Source organism: Castor canadensis, chromosome 17 (genome assembly GCF_047511655.1).
Source record: "Castor canadensis chromosome 17, mCasCan1.hap1v2, whole genome shotgun sequence".
Classification (NCBI taxonomy): Eukaryota; Metazoa; Chordata; class Mammalia; order Rodentia; family Castoridae; genus Castor; species Castor canadensis.
This window is the reverse complement of record NC_133402.1, coordinates 65,917,970-65,944,215: the sequence shown is the minus strand read 5'-3', so window position 1 is coordinate 65,944,215 and position 26,246 is coordinate 65,917,970. Positions and strand designations below refer to the sequence as shown.

At 39.0% G+C, this 26,246-nt stretch overlaps 1 protein-coding gene across 2 annotated transcripts; it reads left to right on the top strand.

Annotated features, from left to right (window-relative positions):
• Positions 1–1,635: 1,635 nt before the first annotated feature.
• Positions 1,636–25,891, top strand: LOC109682523 (phospholipid scramblase 2). 2 transcript variants are annotated; one of them, XR_012443075.1, is made up of 8 exons: positions 1,636–1,840; positions 8,741–8,806; positions 15,707–16,014; positions 17,822–17,864; positions 20,454–20,674; positions 20,792–20,953; positions 21,301–21,477; positions 23,670–23,798. XR_012443075.1 is itself a non-coding variant. In XM_074059008.1 (8 exons), exons 2-8 carry the CDS (start codon positions 8,743–8,745, stop codon positions 25,460–25,462), a joined length of 990 nt encoding a protein of 329 aa, XP_073915109.1. In that variant the 5' UTR covers positions 1,644–1,840; positions 8,741–8,742; the 3' UTR covers positions 25,463–25,891. The 2 variants fall into 2 exon arrangements, 1 of the variants encoding a protein (XP_073915109.1); XM_074059008.1 differs by lacking the exon at positions 21,301–21,477 and adding an exon at positions 25,433–25,891 and having other exon boundaries at positions 1,644–1,840; positions 23,670–23,831.
• The last annotated feature ends 355 nt before the right edge of the window (positions 25,892–26,246 follow it).

The window sequence follows — 26,246 nt, the reverse complement described above, 5'->3', positions numbered from 1 at the left end:
ATCTCTCTTCCCCCTCCCTGCCTTCCTACCACAGTATGAAGGTAACTTTAATATAAAATTTACATTATTTTATTAAATATAGTTGCAATTTATTTAATATAAAAAATAGAATTTTGGGTTGGGGTTAGGGATGTAGCTCAGAAGTAGAGCACTTGCCTGGTGTATATGAGGCCCTGAGTTTCATCCCTAGTAACACAAAAAAGGAAAAAAAAAAAGAAGACAAAGAAAAAATATCTAATGTTATTTTGTTTTTATGTTATCAATAAATAGATTCCTCTTTCCATTGCCATTGTGGTGACGTTCTTAGCTCATTATGGACATTACTTGAAAGGAAAGTGAAGAAGCTGAAAAGAGAGACATTGAGAAAGAATCTGTGACCTTCATTAGTAAAGAAAAGTAAAGTCTGGGCTTGGTTTTTCCCTCTCTGTAAGAAATCACACCATATTTATATGTTCCTATTAAATATTCTACTACTTTTAGTTTTCATACTGGCAAGAGGATAAATTATCAATTTTAAAAGGTTTTCAGTGAAAGAACAAAGATGTGATTCTCGGCCAAAAAAAAAAAAATGCTCATTTTTAGACTCCCTCTAAACGTGTTGGTATAAGGTTTGAAGTAATTGTTTACACATGAAATGTTTAGGTCTTGTAGTCTATCATTTATATAGCATGGTAATTATGAGACTACTTAGGTGTTATTTAAATGGACCAAAGATATTCATTCACAGATTATAAATTTCAACAATGGTCAATTAGTTTTTCTGTAACAATAGTCAGATAACTGAAATTAAAGCTAGTTATGTATTTTTATATATTTGACTTTCATTTTTAAACAAAACGTGGTCAATCCAGGTGATACTCTGAAGGAGCATTCAGTTAAGTGAAGGCTCATCTACTCCCTTCCTCTTCAAAATCTCCTTATCAAGAGACAAGGCATAGAGGGAAGTCTTGTGAAATCTGTCCCAGAGCTGAAAACTAGGTTTTCTACCTGTCGGAAATGAAAGGTAGATTTCAGTAATCAGATTTCTGGGGAAGATTGGCTTGAGTAGGAAACAAACAATTCACAATTTATGTCATGCAAAAGAGAAATGGGCTTAAGGAACAGAGCCACAAGGAGACTCTCTCTCCTCCTGTCCTGAGCAGAGGTGCATTGCAACTAGCTCCTCACCACAGGTGAGCCAGCAGCTCTGCAACAACCACCACAGAAAACAATCATGGCCAGACCTGGTGGCTCCAGTCGGTCATCCCAGCACTTGGAAGGTGGAGACAGGAGGATCACCCAGGAAGTCAACCTGGGTGATAGAGTAAGACTCTTTCAAAACAAATACAAAAGAAAAAGTAAAAAAGGGAGGGAAGTAAGGAAGTAAGGGAGGGAAGAGGGAAGAGGAGAGAGAGGAGAGAAAAAAAAAACCCAAGACAATCTTGAGGCCGCTTCCATCATTGGTACTCCAAATTACAGGAATCTTAGGGATGGAGGTCGAGGCCATATAAAGGAAGTTCCCCAATGGACTTTCCAGCCAGATGATGTCAACATCCCAGCTCATCTGTGCGCAGAGCCTCAAGGAGCAGGAAATTTGGGGGAGGGGGTGAGGGGGAAGGGGACCGCACAGGGACTGAAGTCGCTCTGCTGTAGCGACATTGGGAAATCCTCTTTCAATTTAAAGCTCAGGAACCGAAACCAAAAGTCTTGGGTTGAGCCCTGAAGTCACTGAGGCCCCTTCTTCGCCAACTTCAGGGGCGGTCCTGAAAGAGCTGTGTCCTCTGGCAAGGGTCTAGAAAGGACCCCCGGGTGCGGGATTCCCACCTCTGCTCCCCAGGGCTGCGCAGAAACAGAGGAGCAGGTGAGCCAGCGGCTGTCCCTGTCGCCCCAGCCACCAAGGCGCGGGACCCGCGCAGAGCCTGGGCGGGGGGAGCAGGTGACGGGAGGCTCGTGCAGAGGAGCCAGGGGACCCATGGATTGTGTTTGCTCAGGGGTGCAAGATGGGGGCTGGGAGATTGAGAGCAGGCATCCAAGACACCTGGGGAAGTGACCTCAGAAGTGGGCGTTTTCCAACCATTCAGGAGTGCCCCTGGCCACCTCAGAGCCATTGTAATGACAAGGTGTCACCGCCCTGGAAAGACCCCTCAGGGTTCTGCTTTCTCTGAGCTGCATTGCAACACAGCTCAGGTACCAGCCCCGGTCTTGAAATCAAGCTGGGCTGGTAAGTCTGCCAGCATAGTGGGGCCTTTCAGGAGCCATTCATAAAGTCATTGCACAGTGAGTATTAATTGGAGTTAGTTATGTCTAGAGCCGTTAATAAGCTTAAAAGTCAACAGAATATTTTTTAGCTTAGCATGTTAAATAAGAAGAGTAATGTGTTACAAGAAAGGGGACAGGTAAAAACTTTAAAGACTTGGAACCCCTAATGTTAAATGAAGTATTGTGCTTATTTCTACAGCAGAGTTCATTAGTCTTTAATTTTTATGTATCTGTTAAGGTACTGTTAGGAAAAACGCGCTCTCAAAGAAAGCTCACGAGAAAACTCACGTCCATAGAGCAAGGTTTAATGGCAGGCCCAGACTGCCAGGCTGGCCAGGGAAAAGATGGCACAGCCCCAAGTCTGGGCGAGCAGTGGCTTTTATAGAAGGGGGAGGGTAAGGAAGTTAGTACAGGTGCAGTCGTCTCTGGTAGGGGTGGGGCTGTCTTAGAGCGCGGGAATTTGTTTAAGGGCGGGGCTGCCGTTTTGGCTGATTCACAAAATGGTGACACTATTGTTCTATCAGGTACCCTTAGCATATTTTATTCAAATGGGTATTCTTTTTAATGTGTACTCTTTTTTAAAGTTTTTTTCTCCTTTTATTTTATCTTTTTGCATTACTTACATTTGTATACATTATTTGTGCCCCTTCCTCCACAACTCCCTGCTTCCAAGCAGAACTTGTTCTCCAATTTTGTTGAAGAGAAATCATAAGAGATAATAAGAAAGACATAGCGTTTTTGCTAGTTTGGGGTAAAGATTGCTATACAGAGAGATTCTTAGGTTGCTTCCATGCACTTGTGTATTGCAACCCATAATGTATACCCTTGATAATGCAAACTGTGAAGGTGTCAAAAATAACCATGGCTTTTTCTATGTATCAATTTATTTTCCTTAGTATTTTCTCCCAAAACACTATTGTTGCCCTATGAATTTTAGTTTACTATAGTTAGATATGTTTATTAGCTTACTATACCTTATAGATTAATTGCAAACATAATTATTAATATTTCTGCCATTATGCCTTGATGAAATCCACTGAAGTTAACTTCTGATCACTTAATACAAACTTGTATTCCTGATGTTTTAATAAAGCCAGAAATTTAGATCAGTAATATAAACAGATTTTGATTTACTCCAGAGCTAAGCAAACCTATTTTGGCTTATCCAAACATTGCTGAGTTTATTTACTAAATATATTGAGAAAACTGTAATTGAAACACCCTTAGGAGTTTTATTAGATTATGAAATATTTTGCTTAGAACTGTGAATAATCATTTTGGCATGGAGAGGAAGGGGGTGATTTCTATCCGGGAATGCTGAGTTTAATTGATTGCATAGAGATATCAGTTGACTTTGTGTCATTTAGGATGTATGTGGGAGAAACCAGTAAAAGACTAGTGGCCTGGGAAGGGGAAGGAAGGACTGATTGACATATTAGTGTGGGTGCCCAAGATACAACAGTCGGGTAACAGAAGTTTTGACTGATAACTGTAATCAGTATACATGAAATGGGGTTGAAATGTTTTGGAGACTGAAGCATTAGTGTCTAATACATCAGTGTCTGCATAACAGTAGGAAAGCCTGAGACAGGAGCAAAGGACAGGAAGGCAGAGGCACTGAGAACAATGCTTTGCTGCTTTTCATGTCTCTGTAGAAATAAACAGGTACAAAGTGTTGAAACCCAAGGCCCAAACTCCTGAGATTCCATATGCCAGGCCCAGCCACCCACCCCTAAACGCCAAATAAAGAGGCCTGGTGAAAGCAGAGAAAGGAGGTTTATTACACAGCTTGGGACACACTGTGGGAAGAGGCAGAGTAAGTGACAGCTCATCCTCAGCCATCTTCAGGGTACAGACATGAACTATAGGTTTAAGTAGACAAAGAACTGGGGGCAGGGGTCAAAAGTATGCATAGTTAAACAGTCCAGTCATAGATGTGCTCTGGTTGGTCTCATGACTGGTGGGCCCTGCAATCTTGGTCAGGCAGATGGTCTGGTCCAGTTTTGGAAGTCACCTACAGGGAGTCATCTGGTTCCTGTTTGAGAGGATTCTTGGGATAATTATCCTCACTGGGAGGGTGGCAGCTCCAGGTGGCTCCAGTTCATTGTCATAAAGATATTACCAGTTTTGCCTTTTTGGAATCCAAGGTGATTGTAAAGTCAGATACAAAATGGAGACAAAGATGCCAAGCTTTCCCTGTTTTTAGTTGATTTGTGGGCTCAAGTAAGGAGTCAGTGCTTTTCAGCAAAAGCAACTTGAGCTCCTCTTACAATATCACTTGTATTTTCAAAGGTACTACAAACACGACAGCCTTCAATTTGGTTCCTCTGGTAAAAAGCAACTCTTGGTGCACAGAACTGGATGTTAGGTCTTCTCACATTTGCTGCTCAAGTGGAGCAGAACCGCCCTGGAATCCCAGAGATAAACAAAGTACTATTGTCACCCGAGGACAGGTGAGGGACTGTCATAGCTTCCCAGTTTCCATGCAAAATCACAGGTCCTTGAGATCCACAGACATGAAAAGCATTTCAAGGTGTCTCACAAGGCAAAAGTTTCAGCAAGGATTTACTTTAGTGTGACAGAATAAAGTATAGACAGGGGGAGGGGAAGAAAGAGACACATTCCCTGTTCCCCATGCAGGAAATGGGAGCAAAGACTCAAAATGGTGGTCCCCAACTCTTAGTTTTATAGTGGAGAGCTGGGGGAATACACGTGGCCAAAGATGATTGGTCCGGGTGGCTGAGATGGCTGACAGAAAGGGGGTCACCCTCTAAATTACACCCGAAATCAGAGACAGTAGGATGCTTTAGAACTTCCTTTCATAGATGTATTTCTCCACACATCCAAGGATCCTGGTAGCTTGTTAACATCTCAAAGAAGAAAGGGGAAGCTGTTAGCATCTAAAGGAGATGGGAGGCTGCTAACTGCTCTGGCTCTTCAGCCTTTACTTCCTTGTTTCCATGTCAGTGTGTCTGATCCATTAAATATTTATTAAAATAATAAAATTTCCCCATCTCACCTATCTACCCTGCTTCACTGTGACCTGAGTAACCTCTTTTGCTCTCTTGCTGGACCATTGCTAGAGTCCAGCTCAGTCTGAACACCCACTTCCTTAGGGAAGACCATAGTTTTTCTCTAACTTGCCGGTTGGGTTGGGGTCTTTGGCTCACAGGGTTCTTGACTCTCTGCCTCAGTAGACTCTCATCCCAAAGGCTTTTATAAAATGTCCACCATTGGGGGATGAGCAACAACTTGAAATCCTGCTGAGAATGACATCATGGGGAAAAGGGTATACGGGATATACAGAGATGCATGTGCAGGGTGTATGTAAGGTGGGTATGTATATGTATATACATGTATATAGTGGGTGTATACATATATATATATATATATATATATATCTCATCCATATCTATACATATAATCCTATGTGCATATATCCTTAATTTATTTCATAACAGACCTTTCCATAGGCGTAAATAAACACCAACCATAAAGTTCTCACCTTCAAGAAAGTTCTCACCCTCAAGAAAGTTTTAAATAAGACAGGTATTTATCAAGCACATAATAAAAGCTTTTCCTTCTTAAAATTTTAAGATTCTGAAGAGAAAAACACTCCATATCAGGGAAAATATCAAAAACCAAATTATTTCTTTTCTGAAATTGTTTCTTTGTTGAGAATAGACAAAGCTGCAGCAATCTCTCACCACGATGTTAGCCCTGGTCAATGGATTAGGTCACTATCTTTATGACCCCATACCTTTCCCTTGTGAAGTCTTGTCATCTTCTCTTAATGATTTCTCTACTGATTTAATTTTATCTAGAATTCCATTAGAACTTAATTTTAAAATGCAAATTTATATCAAATTATGCTGTTTTATATTCTACAAGCCTTAAGATGCTTCAGTTCCATTTAGAAAATGTCACTTGGCTATGCATAATCACAGTCCACTTGTTAACTCTTTGAGATAGAGTTTTCCTTTATGCCCAGGCAGCCTAGGCTATGATCTTCCTAGTTACACCTCCCATGTAGCTGGGATGACAGGCATGCACCACCATGCTCACCTTTCATTGGTCAAGATGGGGTCTCTCTTACATTTTGTCCAAACTGGCCTCTAACCATGATCCTCCTGATCTCCACCTCTAGAATATTTAGGATTACAGATATGAGCCATGGTACCAGGGCCTGATTTTATAAGATTTTAAATTGCACTTCAAATATACAGAAATCAGTCTATTGAACATCTAACTACCCATTCACTTATTTTCTCTTTGTTATGAATGCCTCCTGAAACTAGAATCATTGCTCTTATATACAAACTCAGAGCTCATGAGCTCATAAATTCTTGAATTTAGGTGTACTTGTGTGCATAGCTTATATAATTCAAACACTGCTAACTGCCTGTTAGCAGTGTGCCAAAATGGAACATGTTCGTTAAAGGTAGATCTTTAAGTCAGACTTGGAATGTGTTTCTCGAGATGTGCTGTGAATCTGCTTCTGTTGTGAATCAATGTGAGTCAATGCCCTGTATAGCTATCCTTATCTCAACCAGCAAAAACCCTTGTTCCTTCCTATTATTGCTTATACTCTCTCTACAACAAAATTAGAAATAAGGGAAAAATAGTTTCTGCTGGGTATTGAGGGGGTGGGGGGGAGAGGGAGGGGGCGGAGTGGGTGGTAAGGGAGGGGGTGGGGGCAGGGGGGAGAAATGACCCAAGCCTTGTATGCACATATGAATAATAAAAGAAAAAAAAAAAGAGAGCAGCAGGGAGAACAGTTAGAGATCAAGGGGGCTGTGCAGGCCACCTGCAGCTGAGAAACAGGAAAGGAAGGTGCAGGTGGAAGGACCAGTGGAATTACATAACTTTTGATAAGTGGGAACAGTGTTTGTTCAAGGAAAAGACCTGATCTGAGTAGGGGATTCTTTGTTTCCTGAATGTGCGGTTTCTGCACACTGCATTCTGCTGAAGCTATTGTGAAATCAATTAGGTGGAGGAGCAAGGGGGTTGCAATATAGCCTTTCTGACTAACCCACATGGATACATAAAGTGATCTTTGAAAGATCATTATAGAGAAACATACAGAAAATGTCAGATTGAAAGCTTGAATGATAGTCCTCCTATATTTGTGCCATGTCTCCATGACTTGAAAAGGAATAATTTTGAATTTATAGTTAGCAACCCATCAGGAAAGGTAATGCAAGTGTTTTGCTTACTAGAATTAATTACTAGAATGATTTCTATGAAAGCAGAGACATAGGGCGACACAGGAGATGCTCTGTATATATTGACCAGTTGGGGATCAATGACTCACCAGAGAGACATGAATATAAAGAACTGATAGGATCAACCATTTGTGCATATATTAAGATTATTCAAGCCTGGTGCTGGTGACTCAAGCCTGTAATCCTAGTTACCTAGGAGGCAGAGATCAGGAGGATCACAGTTCAAAGCCAGCCCCAGGCAAATAGTTCAGGAGACCCTCTCTTGAAAAAACTCTAAATAGAATAGGGCTGGGCTGGTGGAGTGGCTCAAGTGGTAGAGAACCTGCCTAGCAAGCATAAGACCCTGAGATCAAACCCCCCAGCACTGCTTAAAAAAAAAAAAAAGATTATTCAAGCCATAATAATTAGCAGATAATAGTATAAAATGCTAGTTTATTATAATTAAATAGTATGGGTTTGTAAGTAAAAATAGCTTACATTTTATGCTTCAGCCTTGTTGGTACAGTTCCAGAGTAAGTATGAAAAGATAAATACTGGAAACATGCGTTATTTTAAAGATTAAAAAAGATTTTGTTTTTTAGCAGTACTGAGCTTTGAACCCAAGGCCTTGCTCTTGATAGGTATGTGCTCTATCACTTGAACCACACCTCCAGTCCTCCTCTCCCACACACCTTATTCAAAATTTCATTTGGAGACAGAGTCTTGCTAGCTTTACCAGTAACTGGGCTCAATTTGGGACCTGGACCACAACCTTCTTTATATGTGTAGGTTATAAAGTCTGCAGTTTTGAGCCTCTTGCCTCTGCCTCCCAGGTAGATGGGATTGTAGGCCTGAAGCACCAAGCTTATCTGTAAGTAATTCTTAAGTAATGAAGGTGGCAGATGCCATTACCATCTTTTTTCTTCCACCATTATCATTAGGGGATCTAACTAGTTTTGTTTATTACTTTCTTCATACTCCATATGTGCTTTTTAAATGATCTTTTTCCTAATACCACAAAATCAGGGCGTGGATCTGAACACTCATAAGCACATTTGAAAACCTAGGAATTCAGTAACTAAACTGTCTCATTCCATCTAGAAGGGGATTTACTCGAAATAGGGTTCTACTGTAAATTAGCTCTGATAAAGGCATGGCATTTGGGAAGTAAATCTATTTTGCCTATTTCAATACAGCATAAAACCACAGGAGTACAAGTTACCTAAGGACTATGTATTTTTTCTTTATAATGCTTATTTTACTTAAGCAAAGATATGTTACCATTCCTTTAATCACAGACATGGAAACAGATGCTCTTCATCCAGGTGGATACCCCCCTCAGGACCCACCAGTAGCATTCCAAGGTAAGACATTTAGCTAAAGAAGAAAAAGTACTATTGGTCAATTGATATTCCAAAGGAAGAGGAAGAGAGGGAAGAGAAAAGAATGTGAGTTTATATTTTAGCTGGGCTTTTCCTAAATTTGTACTAAAGAAATGTTGGCAGACTAGCTCTTCTTAATTTTCTTTTGCAGTGTATGTTTTCCATAGAAGTGATTTTTACTCATAAAAGAGAGTAAAAGGAGTACATGACAGCTAATAAAATGCGTAGAGCTTACAATTAATAAAATTTAAGGCTACATGAAAATGAACCCACAAAATACACATAAAAATTACATAAAATATAGTCTTCATCATTCATCTGTTCTGAAAGTTGTTATCACACGGTGACATTTGGGAGATTTAACCTTGGTTGTTCAGAGTCACAACAGTCTTTGGAATTAACTGCTCTCATCGGAAAATGATGACTGCTTAAAACTGGAAACTGCAAGCAATAGAAATGTAGCTGCCTTGACATAATTCTCATTTCCATTCTGTGACACATATGGAAGCTTATGGGTGTGTGTGTATATATATGTATTTGCAGATTCATGCTTTTCATTGTGAGAAAAGTAGATCTGTTGTATCAATACATAGGAGGGTGTGTGTCTTTTGAATTAATGCAAGAATTCAAAGATGCTCATTGAGACAAATGTAGTTATCAACATTACTAGACCTTTACAAATGGCAGAGTTGATGGTGTGCCCCAATCTTAAGTAGATCGGCCATGCACATCTTGAAAGAATACCCTGGTTTGATAGAAGGATATATTCATTTTGCTTTTCTCTCTGAGAAACAAATCTTAAGAGCTTAATGGTCTGTATAACTGTCTTAGGAACCTCCCAGTGGGTCCTAGTTCTTATCCAGATGTTTTCAATTAAAAGAATATGAGCTAGATAAGTACTAAGGCTCTAAGGATGTTAGTTATCTACCATGGCTCCACTCCTGTCACTTAAAAATGCCAGTAACAGCTGGTGGCAGAGACCAGGAGCCAACCTGGGCAAATTATTTGGGAGACCCTGTCTTGAAAAATACCCATACAGTAAAAGGACTGGCAGAGTGGCTCAAGTGGTAAAGAGCCTGCCTAGCAAGCATGAGACCCCAAGCTCAAACCCCACTGACACCAAAAAAATAAATGCTAGTACCAGGGTACCATCCCAGAAAAATTGAATCAGGCCCCTCAAGTAAGAGACTGGTAGTTTTTTAATACCTCAGGTGATTCTAAAGTGAAGCCAGGGTTGAGAATTTCTGCTCTAAATTTTTATAGTGCTGATGTTTGGATAATTATTAACAAGTCTTTGATACTTATCCAAGACATGTAGAGAATGATTTAATCTACCCCATAGCTTACTAAAGTAGGCATACAAAATTAAATTCAATTATAATAAAAAAATGAGAGTCTGATAGAAAAGTAGCTCAAGGCCAAGGTGACAATAGCACAGGTGTTGTTGATGATAGTGATATTAACAATAATGACACCTTACCATTGCCCATTTGTTGTTTCAAATGGGCAGTTCATGTGGGTTGACTCACTAAACCTCAGAACACTCTTGTGAGGAAATACAGAAAGCCCTCTGTATCCCTATCTTCTGACTCAAACAACCCTGGATCAAAGATATTTGAAAAATATTGCATCTGTACTTGAATGTGGGTACTTTATCCTTGTCATTATTCCCTAAAAAGTATAGTGTAGCAACTATTTCTGACTATTTCACATATACTATATCTGGAGGTGATTTTAAGTATATGGGAGGATATAATAGGTCTTGTGTAAATACTGTACCACTTTATATGAGGGATTGAGCATCTGTGGGTTTTTGTATCCTGGGAGAATCCTAGAACCAATTACAGCTAGACACTGAAGGACCACTGTACTATTTATTTTCTGCATTGCCCATGTGGAAAAACTGAGGCGTAGAGAATTTGGATGTGGCTCTGAGTTCTACATTCTGAACTTCATGGTTGCATAGTGATCTTAAACAAGCTATGGTACCTCAAAGCCTTAGTCATCTCCTCTGTAATTAGAGATAATGATTTCCAATCAGGCAGCTTTGGACATTAAATGAGAACATAAGGAAAACACTCAGCACAATTCATTGCAGATAATAAACAAGTGTTTACTAGGTAATGCATTAATCAGTGGTTAAATCAATTTGAAACTCATTCATATTTCAGGTAATTCTATAAACTTATTCCATTAATTGAAGAATAATTAACTATACTTTGACTCACAAAGTCTGGACAAGATTATAGTGATGTTAATAACATATGCAATTAACTTACCTTTCCACGTCCTGCTGAATTAGCCACTGTCTTGCCTCTGTAGGTCACAGGTCTTTAAAAATGTCATTCTGATCATCTACTGTTAGTGTTCAGCCTCTACTTCTTTCACTGCTCACTAGTTTTAGCATAAAAGCCCAAACCTGATTCTAAGGAGAATTGCACCCTCCTCTCATTTCAACTCTTTCCTAAGGCTGGTTCCCTACCATCCAGTTAGAGTGAACATTTTTCATATAACTAAACACTCATGCCTTGGTACTGGCACAAAAACAGACATGAAGACCAGTGGAACAGAGTAGAGGGCCCGGATATGAATCCACAGAGCTATACCCACCTCAGTTTTGACAAGGGTGTCAAAAACATATGATGGAGAAAAGACAGCCTGTTCAACAAATGTTGCAGGAAAAGTGGTTATCTACCTGCAAAAAACTGAAACTAGATCTGTGCTTGTCACCCTATACTAGTATCAACTCAAAGTGGATTAGGGACCTTAATATCGGACCCAGAACCTAGCAGTTTGTACATGAAAGAGCAGGGAATACCCTGGAAGCAACAGGTATAGGCAAGGACTGTACCCCAGCAGAACTCCAGTAGCCCAGCAACTAAGAAAGGATAGACAAGTGGGAATACATGAAATTTAAAAACTTCTGCACAACAAAAGAAATTGTCTCTAAAGTGTAGAGACCACCTACAGAGTGGAAGAAAATATTTGCTAGCTATACATCAGACAAAGGACTGATAACCAGAATATAAAGAGAGCTCAAAACACTAAACTCCCCCAAAATTAGTGAACCAATAAAGAAGTAGGCAACAGAACTTTTTCAAAGGAAGAAGTCCAAATGGGCAAAAAACACATGAAAAATGCTCACCAACCCTGATCATACAAGAAATGCAAATCAAAACCACACTGAGATTCTACCTCAGTCCTTTTAGAATAACCATCATCAAGAACACCACCAATAACAAATGTTGATAAGGATGAGGGGAAAAAGGAACCCTCATACACAGCTGGTGGAGAATGTAAGCTAGTACAGCCACTTTGGAAAATAATATGGAGGCTACTTAAAAATCTAAACGTAGATCTGCCATATAATCCAGCAATCCCACTCTTGGGGATATACCCAAAGGAATGCAGCACAGGTTACTCCAGAGGCACCTGCACACCCACGGTTTTTGCAGTGCTATTCACAATAGCTAAGTTATGGAAACAACCAAGATGCCCCACTCCCGACGAATGGATTAAGAAAATGTGGTATTTATACACAATGGAATTTTATCCAGCCACAAGAGGAGTGAAATTTTGTCATTCGCCAGTAAGTGGATTGAACTGGAGAACTTCATATTAAGCGAAGTTAGCCAGGCTCAGAAGGCCAAAAATCCTCCTATGAGGATTATAGACCTAAGCAGTAATATTATTGGACATGGGTCACACACGTACACGGAAGGAATAGAGAAAGGAAAGAAAACCTAAAACTTGAATGTGTTTGATCTGCCCACTGTAGAGGAGTGAATAAAGTAACCTTAAACTAACAGAGGCCACTATGGGAAGGTGACAGGAAGTAGTGAAGAGGTCTGGGAGAGATGAACCAATGTGGGTTGCAATTCACATGTGCATGGAAGCAATGCTAGGAATCTCTCTGCATAGCTATCCTTATCTCAAACTTGCAAAAACACTATGTCTTTCTTATTCTCTCTTATATTTTCTCTTCAACAAAATCGGAGAACAAGAGGGTGGAACAGGCTCTGCCTGGGAGGATTGGGGAATGGGAAGGGATTGGGGAAGTGGTCCAAGCAATGTATACACACTTTTCTCTGAAATTTTCCTCTATGCACTTGGTTTGTTTCACTCTTGTGGTCAGATCCCAGGTGAAAGGAGATCCCTTGGGGATCCTGTCTCTACTTCCTTTTCCCATTCCCTCTCCCCATCTCAATAGCTAACTTTGGCATATGTGTGTAGTTATAAAATCCTGGAGTCTTACTACAAAACATTTTTGTCCAACTCTACATAATAAACTACACTGGTTTTCTACCTTCCTACAATAAGGATGAGCATAAAGATGATCTGTTCCTTGTTGCTTTAACCATAGTCATCCTTACTCTTTCTGTCTAATGATGTTTGTCTCTTTTTCAAAGTCATAACCTAACTCAGGTTTTTACATTTTCTTTTCCTTCCTACTGGACCATTTCTAACCAGATCTTTATGCCAAGCTTTTTCCTTTTGTCATCTTTTGAGTCTCATCGAGGAACTAGAGAAAAGGTTAGATCAAAAAGAATTAACCTAGAAGGTAACACCCACCACGCACAGGAAATCAATGTGAGTCAATGTCCTGTATAGCTATCCTTATCTCAACCAGCAAAACCCCTTGTTCCTTCCTATTATTGCTTATACTCTCTCTACAACAAAATTAGAAATAAGGGAAAAATAGTTTCTGCTGGGTATTGAGGGGGTTGGGGGGAGAGGGAGGGGGTGGAGTGGGTGGTAAGGGAGGGGGTGGGGGCAGGGGGGAGAAATGAACCAAGCCTTGTATGCACATATGAATAATAAAAGAAAAGAAAAAAAAAAGAAATTATATCTACTTAAAGTAACTTCCTCTTAGGCTGCCACATGCCATACATTTTCTCTGTCTCTTCAACATGAAATGTATTTCTGTGTGTGCACACCTGACAGCAGGTTGTCATGTTGTACCCCTGCTTTATACAATGTAGCCTGTCATAGGCTTATTATCTATAAACACTTATTCATTACAGAAACCATAAATCACAATTGCATATTACAGCTGGGCTCTAGTGGCTCAAGGGGAGGTTTGCCATTCAAGATCAGCCCAGGCAAAAAGTTTGAGAGACCCCATCTCAAACAATCAGTAGGCACAGTGGTACATGCCTGTCATCCAGGTTATACGACATTGGGAGAATTGTAGTTCTAAACCAATCTGAGCAAAAAAGTTAGCAAGACCTCATTTCAATGGAAAAAGCTGTGTGTGGTGGTGTGCTTCTCTTATCCCATAGGGATGTGAAAAATAGGAGGATCGTGGGCCAGGCTGGGTCTGGGCAAAAAGTGTGGTCCTATCTCCAAAATAACCAGAACAAAAAGAGCAGAAGGTATTGCTCAAGGAGTAGAGGGTGAGCTGCTGAGTTGAAAACCCAGTACCACTAAAAACAATTTAAAAAGCATTATTATGAAGTTTAGTCTGTGATTCTAAGCCTTATTTTTTCAGTGAATTGTGTCAGTGTTCCATTCAAAATTATTTATAAATTGTGTATTATAAGTATTAATTTTTGCATGGATTTTCATGCTAAGATATTGTGGAACCCAGCCCATGAAAAATGTTTTCTATTACTATGGAATTTCTACTCTGTAAATAAGGTTATGAACCTTCATTTTAATCCCACATTCACAGAGAATATAAAGTGCACATTTCGTAAGTTTATTTCCCTCTACTCTACTTATTAACTACTTAAAAATACTTTGCCTCTTAGACTTTGGCTCTTTTTAAAATAATTTTTCAGAGGACATAGATTGGAAAATTGGGATATATAAATATGTATCCTAAATATCATTAATGAATTTATTTAAATTTTGGGGGGTGGGTGTTTCTGTTTGTTTTGTTTTTGGTGGGACTAGAGTTTGAACTCAGGGCTTTATGCTTACAGAGCAGGTGCTCTACCACTTGAGCCACACCTCCATTTCATTTCACTCTGGTTGTTTTGGAAATGGAGTCTTGTGAACTATTTGCCTTGGCTGCACTCAAACTGCTATCCTTTGGATCTCAGCCTCATAAGTAGCTAGGATTACAAGCGTGAGCCACTGTTGCCCATGGGAATTTAGTTTTTAATGGACAGAAGCTCAGGAAAGTAATGCACTGTGGATGAAATCACCAGGCAGATTGCTAACCCAGATAAATATCAGGAATGCACCAGAGGAAATGCTGTGCCTTTACCCCTATTCCAGGTTTCTCTACAGTGGCACTATAATATTTAGGGTTGGAGAACTCATTGTTTTCAGGGACCTGTTCTGAGTATTTTAGAATGTTCGCAGCATCCTTGGTTTCTACCCACCAGACACCAGCATCACCATTCACTGCAACTGTATAACTCTTCCCAAATATCCCTTGGGGAGAGGGGATAAAACCATTCCTAGGTCTATACAGATAGGAGGTGCTGTTTGCTAGAATTCTGGAATTATCTTTGTCTCAGGGTGGTTTGGTCTTTGAAAAACTGACTCAAAACTTTTATTTTGGGTCTTCTACACCATGCTAACTTCCTTGCATGAAGGCTTGTCAGAATGTCTATGCTAGTGACTCCGGGTCACACTTGCTATTCTGTCACATTCTCAGCATTGGCAGCAGCATTTTCCTTTCCATCTGAGTTTTGAAAGGAAAGGTCATGGGCTGCCACTGTTCATAGCCCTCCACCCTCAAAATCAAAGTGGATATAAAACCACAGATACTGCACTGAAACTACTCTCAGAGATAAAACCATTCATTAAATGTCACAGACACAGGGTTTCTAAGTTAAGTCAGCTGGTGGATAGCTGGGCAATACAAAATGGTTGATGATTCCATTTGTTCTGTGCACTTTACTAATTATTTTTTTTATTTTATTTAAGGTCCCAGAGAACATACTCACTACCCAGGGCACCAGGTCAGCTACTCCAGGCCCCAAATTGGCTACCCTGGGCCCCAGGTTGAGTACTCTAGGCCCCAGGTTGGCTATCTCAGGCCCCAAACAGGCCATCCAGGGCCCCAAGGTGTTTGTCCAGTTTCCCAGGCTGGATACAAAGTCCCACCAGGTGCTGGCTCTGCCACTTTTCCTGTCCAAAATCAGTCAAGTTATAATCAGCCAGGTGGAACTTCAGTGATGCCAGCACCACCACCTCCACTGAACTGCCCACCTGGATTGAAGTACTTAAGTCAGGTAATTTCAAATGCATAAAGTACTCGTAAAAGATAAAACAGTCCTTGCAATGTTCTTAACTAGAATACTTAATGAATGATTAACCAAAGCCTGAAATGGATATGCACCAGTTTTTGCTAACAGCAAAATAAATGTATGAGTTGTGCTTTCTGTGACCTTGAATTTAACCTATGGTAATATCCACTATCTAATATTTACTAATCACTATTTCCAGTTGTTGTCCTGAGCATTTTACATGTACTGTCTCACTTAATTCTTAAGAAAAACTTACCACGTAGAGGAGCGACAGTTACAACTAGTTCTCCGAAGAGGAAATTGAGATCCAGAGATCTCAATTTTACATACCCAGTTCAGAGTAAAAAAAATCTCAGGAAGTGGGTCTGACTGCCTTTTTAATGTGGGTTTTGATACTAAACCCAAGACGTTATCATCTCAGCACTAATTACTGTCTTTGGAATTTGAAACAAACTTTATTTATTTGTTTATTTATTTGGTGATTCTGGGGCTTGAACTGAGGGCCTACACCTTGAGCCACTCCACCAGCCCTTTTTTTTTGTGATGGGTTTTTCCGAGAAAGGGTCTCATGAACTATTTGCCCAGGCTGGTTTCCAACTGTGATCTTCCTGATCTCTGCCTCCTGAATAGCTAGGATCACAGGCGTGAGCCACTGGTGCCCAGCATGAAACAAACTTTCAATCAAATGTATTATTACTTTCAAAAAGTACCAAACAATGGGTTTGTGTATAACATTACTCACCATTTTGTAATCAATAAGACAACACACTTATGCCACCTTTGCTCTTTAGAGAATCCAATTTTATGCAGCCAATAAGTAAAGAAAGAAAATATAGGCAAGGATTTTGTTGTGCTACTTGATCGTGAATTTCAGCAATATGAGATTTAACATTTAGCTGGTGTGAGATATCATATAGGTAAAATAGGAATTGGAAGTATACAATCTATAAACTTGCAAATGGTCTTGAGATAGCCAACCAGATTTTTAGTAAATTGGATGTCTTCTCACACACTGTACTTAGTTTTCCGCAGTGTACTCAAACAGCACATACTACAGGAATTTTTGTTAATATTATATTCTTTAAGAAATGCTCTCCCACATACAGGAGATATAGGAATGGGTAGAAAACCCAAAACATGAAAGCGTTTGATGCCCCCACTCCAGAGGAACTAATACAGAAACCTTAAAGCAACAGAGGTTATCATGAGCAGATCAGAGGTGAATCAACTTGGGTCGTAACACATGTGTACATGAAAGCAATGCTAGGAATCTCTCTGTATAGCTATCCTCAACTCAACTAACAAAAAAGCTTTGTCTTTCTTATTATGCATATGTCTTTCAACAAAATCAGTGATAAGGACAGAAGGGGACCTGCCTGAAACTGAGGGGGGGAGGGGGAAGGGTGGAGAAATGACCCAAACAATGTATGCACATGTGAATAAATGAAAAAAAAAAAAAAAAAACAAGGGCAATGCTCTCCAATACACAGGACCTCAAAAAATAAGGAGTGGAACTTACGGAAAATGATAATATCTTGTAGAAAAGTGCTTTTTAAATGGATTAAAAAGTTATCCACTGTATCCTGAGCCTCTTCTAGAAAGATGGACCATCAATTCGTAATGTTTATGGTATTTGACCTATATTTTCTCACATTAGCAATTGATTTCCACAAGTTTTATGTCATTTAACAATATCAGCTATGGTTTTACACTAAAGAAAGTTACTAAATATTGATGACGTTATTCATCTATAAGTGATTACATTTCTTTAATTTTCTTTATGCAACCACAGATAGATCAGATACTCGCTCATCAGCAAGTTGAGCTCCTGGAAGGTACGTGTTCTTTGTAATGGTCCTATTTCTACACTGGCAAAAGGTGTACATAGATACAGGGACATCAGCAATCTCAGCTGTAGCACTCTCATGTGGGGTAGCTCAACCAGGTTATTTAAAATGACTCTTTTCATATTATTGAATTTGTCAGCATGAGCAGCAATTCTGTTCTGAAAATTAGGAAGCAGATCACCAAATGTGTAGTGGATCTCATGGTACGTTCTGCCCTCTCTACTTTTCACTTTAAGTTATTCTGTCACTTTGCCTGACTTCTAAAACTACTGTTTTCTCCCAATTTTTGAGCACCTGGAGAATGGCCCAGAACCACATGCCATAATAAGCTACCTCTGTACATTTCCAAAAGGAGCGATCTTTTTGAGTTTGGGTGGGGACATTTAGGAAAATGATCGACTGTCATCACATTTTCTCCTAGAAGGTCAGATGAGCCCTATAAAATCTGAGTCCCATGCGCCATGGGTTACCACCTGGGGTGCAGGGCACTGCCATGTTGGAGGAGGCTAACCAGCAACTCTGGCAGCTGCTTCCTTACAGGAGCACTCACTCCTGCTCCTCTGAGTGGGTCTGCTGCCTCCAGAGGCCTCCTTGGGTCCAGGGCTCTCCAGGTGCAAGAACAAACTTAGGAAGACACTAGATTCTTCAGTACAGCTGCCAGGGAGTGAGACTCTGGGCGGATGTATGAACCAGCATGTCTTCTTTCTAGATATAAGGCTGTAAGAAAAGTCTGCTGATCTATTAAGTGCATCCTCACCTGTATGCAGAGTTCCCAACCATATAAGGAGATTAATGAATTTTATTAATTTATATAATTATCACCTATTATATCTAAATTATTAGATTTTTTAATGTTCTTAATTTTTTTTTTCAGTTTTCCAAAATTAGCATTTCTATGAATGAGAGCTGTCTATTGATTGGAAATTTATTTTCTGGATTTTCTGAATTTTTGAAAATATTTATTTCAATGTTGTATGTTATTTAAGTTATAAAATCAAAATAGCCTGATATCATATAACACATCATCTATCTCTTTTTTAGATTTATAAGCTTTAAAATACTTATTACATATATCTTATTTATGATATACAAATTTCCATGATTACTGGTATTTAATTTTTAAGTTTTTTTAAAGAAAGAAATGCCCTTAGTTTCTTGTTCCTTTGTCCCCATATTGAAAGCCCACATTATTTTTCATGTTATGAGCAGGGTAAAGAAGATGAAGATCTTTTACTGTGTCTTATTGTAAAAACTGAAAAAAATAAAAAGGCGCAAACATGGAATTCTTTTGCTTTGTTTTCATTTTCTATGTAACCAGAAGGAAACTTAGTCATATAACCCATGCTGTTTGACAAATAAGCTGACTGTTTCTGAGATTAAGGTACTAATAAAATATAAGTTGGACAATAAATGTATTATCCAAAGCAGGTCATTTTTTTTCTTGTCTCCAAACCATTGACTGTGTGGCAAGTGTTGAGGTCAGTGATGACCCTTAGAGATGCAGAGCTCCCACTGAAGACACTTGTGGCAGTGCAGGGTGACAGGATTTGTGAGGGACAAGTCTCTCTAAAAGTCCTTCCACACAGAGAGTGATTTTGGATTCCATGTATTTTTTTTAAGCACTTATTTTGATCAGTCTGCTCACTCATTGTGATCCCAATTACCTTTGGTCTATGAACAAGTGTAACATTGATGACTCTTCTTCCTGGTTTTACAAAAGTAGAGGATCCAATGTGGAGGCCAATATGAGCAGATCTTTGGTAAGATGCCATTGGGTGTCAGCACTTAGCACCTCTCTGTGTCGCCCCATGAAGAGGTCAGCCCTTTAAGAGGCAGAGGTCACTCAGGGTGACCAGGGTCTGGATGCTGTGAGTTGAAACCCTAGATGCCCAGTGCCTTTCTCACTCACGTCCTTTGTCCAGTATCCATGTCCCACTTCTAGACAACTACTGCTGAGCTGAACAAGGCTGCGCAGGGTCCAGTGTGATGCTCCAGCTGACTTTCCATTTTGACTCTTCTTTTTCACACCTTTGCGTTGAGAGAAGCCCCCCTCATTGCCTTTGCTCAAACACAGTGCAAAAAATAAGACAAAAATAGGGTTTATAAAACAAAGCCTCAAATCAGTGGGTTCAATGTAGAGATTCACAGTAAACAAACATGGCAGACATTCCATAACCCCTCTATAACACATGACAGCTGTACCTGATAACCGTACATTTTATCCAGACATCTAGTCCCACTGTGCCACCTGAAGCATTCCATGCTGTGTGGCAAAGTCTCCTTTGTGACAGAGTTCATGGAGTCAGGAGACAGTGTCTGTCTTCTTAAGTATGTTTCACAAAGGAACTCGGTTTCTTCTTAATTGAACAGCCTCCACTCCCCCTTTGTCTTGCCTTTTATCTCAGTCTGTGTCACCTCCAACACCTTTTCTTTTCCTCTGCCTTGTGCCACTTGCCTTGTGCCACTTACACGGTACAATGCAACACTGGCACAGCTACATGTTATGATATATTAAAGAAAGTAGAGTTGGTAGTCTTAGCATAATGGTGGTTATGAGTTCCCCTTTTGTGTTTTTAGTTTTAACAGGCTTTGAAACTAACAACAGATTTGAAATTAAGAACAGCCTTGGACAGAGGGTTTACTTTGCAGTAGAAGATACTGACTGCTGCACCCGAAATTGTTGTGGAGCATCCAGACCTTTTACTTTGAGGATTCTTGATAATTTGGGGCAAGAAGTCGTAACTATGGAGAGACCACTGAGATGCAGTGACTGTTGCTGCCCCTGCTGCCTTCAGGAGGTGGGTGTGAAGTCACCACTGCAGTGTGTAAAATAGCTGAGCAAGAGTGTCAGCCTTACTTTGAAGCTAGACATTGTGACTAGCATTCCATTCACATGTATTCCTTTGCTTTTGTAGATAGAAATCCAAGCTCCACCTGGTATCCCAATAGGCTATGTTATTCAGACCTGGCACCCATGCCTGCCTAAGTTTACAGTTCAGAATGAGAAGAGAGAGGACGTTCTGAAAATAGCTGGTCCGTGTGTGGAGTGCCGCTGTTGTGAAGATATTGATTTTGAGGTAAGAATTATCACGGTCTTGATAGAATTTGCTTTCCTGAGATGAGTGCAATTTTATCAGACCTTACAAATTTATTAAATGAGTATTGTGCACTGATATTTCAGGAGAAAGACAATGCACTCATGTATTTCACTTTAGTCTGAATGATGGTCACCATTGATAAAAATCAGTTTTGATTATACCAACTGAAAAAAAGACAGAATTCCATTGTGAAATAAAAATAAAATATCATTTAATCATTGTTTTTTATGTTGATGCTATATATCATTCATTATTAATATAACACTAATCTTATAATCCAACTACGATTACCCTAGCCCATGGATCCTCCCTTAATCTGCATATAGGTTTTAGATGCTGTAAGCTATTCAAAAAGTCTGAATCTTGAGTTTCTACAAAAATGATGAATTCCACAAAGAAAGTTTTGTTTATTTAACCTTTGGGACATCAAACCTAAAAACAGCCGGCAAGCATTCTACCACTGAGCCACATCCCCAGCAGCCCTTAACAACAATTTTAATGAGGTTAGTGTGAAATCTCCTCTTTTCCACCCTCAGTTACCCACAGTCAACTGGTCTGAAAATACTGAATGGAAGATTCCAGGAATAAACAGTTTATAAATTCCAAATTGCATGACATTCTTAGAAGTGTGTTGACATCTCATGCCCAGTCTTGGTCCTTCCAACCAGGACATGATTTTTCCCTTTCTCCTGTGTACCCTCCTTGTGTAAGCTACTGGTCCATCTGGTCAGTCACTTAGTGGCACTCTTAGTGGTAGCAGTTTTCACATCCTCTACCCGGTATCTCAGCTATCTCGGCTCTTACATTCAAGAGACCGTCGTGTAGTAACCTGACACTGTCACAATGTGTACCTCCATTGCCTCATGTCATCTCATGACACAGGCATTGCATTATCTCACAACATCACACTATAGTAAGATACTTTGAGAATAAAAGCCACCAATTCATGTAATTTTTATTACAGCATTTTATTATTTTTTCTATTTTGTTATTAAGTATTTAATGTTACTGTGTCTGTTTTGATTAAATCTTGTCATAGATATGCAAACATGGGAAAATAGACTGTATAGGATTCAGTACTTACTATCTGCATTTTTTAGACCTCCATTGGAGGTCTTGGCACATAAGGCTTATCAGAATGGGATACTACTGAAAATAGTTCCCAGTTATGCTTCTCTGTGGCTGCTGATTTGTCCTTGGATTAAATTGCGGTATTGGAAATTACAATATTCATGCGTACTTACTACATGAAGGATTTTCACTACAAGAGTTTTCCAATAGAAGTCCTAGCTTATAACAGAAATTTTAAGTTGTAGTTGTTTAAACTTTTATCTTAAAAAATATTACCAAATTAAAAAATAAAATGTAAAGTTTTCATTACTAGTTTCAAACACTTAAATGGCAGTTACTATAGATAAAACACTAACACATACAAGAGAAGACATGTATTATCCTATTTATCACAATAGTGTCATGCAATACACAGCCACTAAGACTCAGTGGCTTAAGCAAGAAACATTTGTGCAGGTCTGCTGTGCTTCAGTGGACACACCTAGGCCCACCTATGTGACTGACTTAGGCTGCGAGTCGGTCTCATGTCTCACCCAGGTGCATGTGCTGTACAGGTATAACAGCTAACGGGATGAACTTTTCTACTAGCTTTTCACTGGACAGCAAGAGCTATGCCATACGTTAGCCTGTTGAAGAACACCATTCAGGTCACCCACTAACACCCTTCGATCCAATAAGTCACTTGTCCAAAGCTAGTCATCCGTGTGCAAGAGGGCCCACAGGGGGACAGGAATGAAGTGAATATTGATGGATAGTCATCCTTGATATCACAACTCCATATTGGAAGTGTAATTTAGGATTTCTCATATCTCATCCATGTCTACCCAAATAAAATGAGTCAACTGAGTTTCCCCCATATATGCAGCAGGTTTTGTGAGGCAGGGTCTTCAACAGGTATTGCTAACATATGTGGTACCTTAGGAACATGTGGAAAGGACACACCTCTCCTTCTTTAACACAATACCATGTGCATATAGCTTGGTGAGTGTTGGCTACATCCAGCCCCCACCTCCCCACTTGAGCAGTGACTTTCATGTGGGTGCAATTTGTTCAACTTTGTGATGGCCCTTGATGGTCCTCAGGCAGAGCCACGGGGCAAAACCTTTAAACTCTGCACTGTTTGCTTCATACACCTTTGATTTTTATTGTTCATAGCCCACCAGTGAGCCAGGCTGACCCCAAACCTTGACCTTGGAGCATGCCATCAGTTTTCTTATTGTCTATCTGTCTATCACCTCCTCCTGACAGAGAAGTTTTATTTATTGTCTTCCTGATGGCTTCTAGAAATTTCACCAAAGAAACATCTTTTTGTGCTTAAATTTATTTTGGATCAACTCAAGTAGTTTATTTCTGTCTCAATGTAAAAGAGAAAATGATAAATACTTCAGAAAACTTGTCTTATAGTTTACCTGAACAATGAACCTGTTTTTTCATGTAATTATAAATAGATGCAGGGGTCTGCATATATATGTCTAATTCTCATTACAGGTTCGTAGTTACATAGGTCCATAATTTTAACACGGTATTTGTTTCATTGTACTCTAAATCTGAAGGTAGCTTTTCTATAAAGTTTTGAGAGATCTTTGAGACCTTATTTATTTTATTATTATTTTTTTTACCATAGATTAAATCTCTTGATGAAGAGGTTGTAGTTGGCAGGATTTCCAAGCACTGGTCTGGGTTTGTGAGAGAGACCTTCACGGATGCGGACAATTTTGGGATCCAGTTTCCATTAGACCTTGATGTGAAAATGAAAGCTGTGATGCTTGGCGCTTGTTTCCTCATTGTAAGTGAATTCTCACTAATCTTGTTGTAGGTGGTTTCTCTAGTATCTTTCTGAAGGATTCAGTAAATTGTGTATTCCATAGTGACCTTCTTAAATCACTAGGTTTTATACAAAGATTCTCAGTTAATCCTAGCTCTGAAATTCCATCTGATCCCAACATCTGGTTATACAAGTGAGCAGTTTCTGTGTGAAGAAGTTGTGCATTTTCAAAAACAAGAAAAGGAAGGAATTTATATATTATGCAGTGGCCCTTGTTGGGGTTTTTGTTTTTTAAAATTCAAAGTAGGTGTATTGGGGAAGACACTGAATCTGACTTTAAGTAGAAGAAATCTCAGTGAAACAGGGATGGATTTGCTTTGATTTACTAAAAAATCAGTTCATCTGACAGAATTATAAACTGCAGTAGGGGTATATATGCAATTTCACCTCCACATCTAAGTACCAGCTCACAGGACACATGAAGTGAGCACAACAAGATGTTACTTTTCAAAAACCCAAGTTCCAGGCTGTACCACAGTTCAACCAAATCAGAATTCATAGTCAAATAGCTCTGTAGTGACCCATGTGGTTTTAATATGCAGCCAAGCTGAGAATTACAGGAAGACGGCAATGGTCCTGAACTTGCTGACAGTAGGAAAACCTGGGTAACTTTTCAATGTGCCCCCACTACCTTCTGTCAAATCCTGTGCAGTTGAGTCCAAGCCTTCAGTCTATGTAGAGCTCCTATGTGATTGCATTGTGTAACTGAGCTTTGTACTTAAACACTGATGTACAGTGTTGGTGGTACTAGTGGGAGGGTGAAGAAGGAGATTAAAGTGACAGTACATGGTAGATGGACTTCATATACATATATGAAGCAGAACTAAGAAATCTCTTGCAATTGCTTTAAGTGGGGCAGGGAAAGGGAGAGATGATGGGGCAATGTAACATATAATATATGTCTAATGGGAATTGTCAGTTGAATACTCCCCTGTATAATGAACATATCTTAATAAGAAAAACATTGATTTGGGGTGCAATCACACACACAAAAAAAGAAAATATACAGCAAAAAGGACCCAGTTCCTTCAATAGATATGTGCAGAGAAAAATAAAAAGGTAAAGATAAAATAAAGCAAGAGACTTAAGAGATACCATCCTAATCAGGTTGTGGATAATGTTTGGATAACAATTCAAACAAACCTATATAAGAAGTCATTTAGGAAAAATTCAGGGAACTTTGAACATTGCCTGGCTACGTAATGATATATAGGAATTATTAGGGCAGTGTTCTGTAATCTGTAAGGCGTGATACAAAAATAAATCATTTTTATAATACTAAAAAAAGATTTCAGAGCGATAGAAAAGAAAGTGATATTTACAGAAGTTGTCAGAAGATTAATTAAATTCTTATTGGTATCAATAAATACACAGAATTATAGAATAAAAGTGCTATTAAAATGCAAAGGTGAAGGGAGAGCTTACGCAGCTGTAACCTTTCCCAGTTTTACTTATTACATTTAATTTTTCTTGAATAATAGATATGCTACTGTGTATGATAAGTTCACTTAGTTGTGTGTATTTGTTTTTGAAAACATTTCTATATTTTTGTCTTTATCTAGGACTTCAGGTTTTTTGAAAGCTGTGACTAGGAACAAAAATCAGAAGTGAGGCAGTGTATTATTGAAAGAGTTCTCAGAAAATCAGAAGTCTGCATAATAACTGAGCCTATGTAAGAAGAAAACTCAGTGGTTTTTGTTTTCTTTATTGGATTACTCATAACTATATGAGTAAAACTCTGATGCCTGGAGTATCAATTGTACAATTTTGTTTTTAAAATGATAAGTGTTCAGGGCTGGGGGTGTGGCTTAGGTGGTAGAGCATTTGATTAGTGTGTGCCAGGTCCTGGGTTCGATCCCTAGTACTGAAAAGTTAGTCAAATTATAGAGTTTATTTTCTTTATCACTGGCTTATATATGTCTTTATATATATCTCTATCTATCTATATACATCTTTATACATATTCACTGTCAATTTGAGAAAAAGGACTACACTTAGAAATAAAAACCTATAAAAACTGATTTGCATTGTAATCTCTGACTTATTCCATTTTTATGACAAAGGTAAAGCTTTATAAAAGCTAATTTTAATACAAAATTATATATTATGCTATTAAACTTAGTTGTAATTTATTTCACACAGACCTACTATTATTTTGCAAAACTATGCATTTAAAAAACATAGTCACTTGCAGTTTTCTTTACCATTATGGTTAAAAATACTACTCAGTACAGATATCAGGAAAGAATAGTAAAATGCATTTTTTTTCTCTTTAGGGAATTATGGTATATTTAAATAATCTACTACTGTAAGTATAATTTCCATGCTGACAAAACAACAAATTATCTACTTTAAATATGTTTCAGTGAAAAAGAC

Coding starts and splice junctions, on each gene's coding strand:
- LOC109682523 (XM_074059008.1), top strand. CDS start 8,743: ATGGAAACAGATGCTCTTCATCCAGGTGGATACCCCCCTCAGGACCCA. Junction 8,807..15,706: donor CCCACCAGTAGCATTCCAAG/GTAAGACATTTA, acceptor ATTTTATTTAAG/GTCCCAGAGAACATACTCAC. Junction 23,832..25,432: donor TTGGCGCTTGTTTCCTCATT/GTAAGTGAATTC, acceptor GTCTTTATCTAG/GACTTCAGGTTTTTTGAAAG.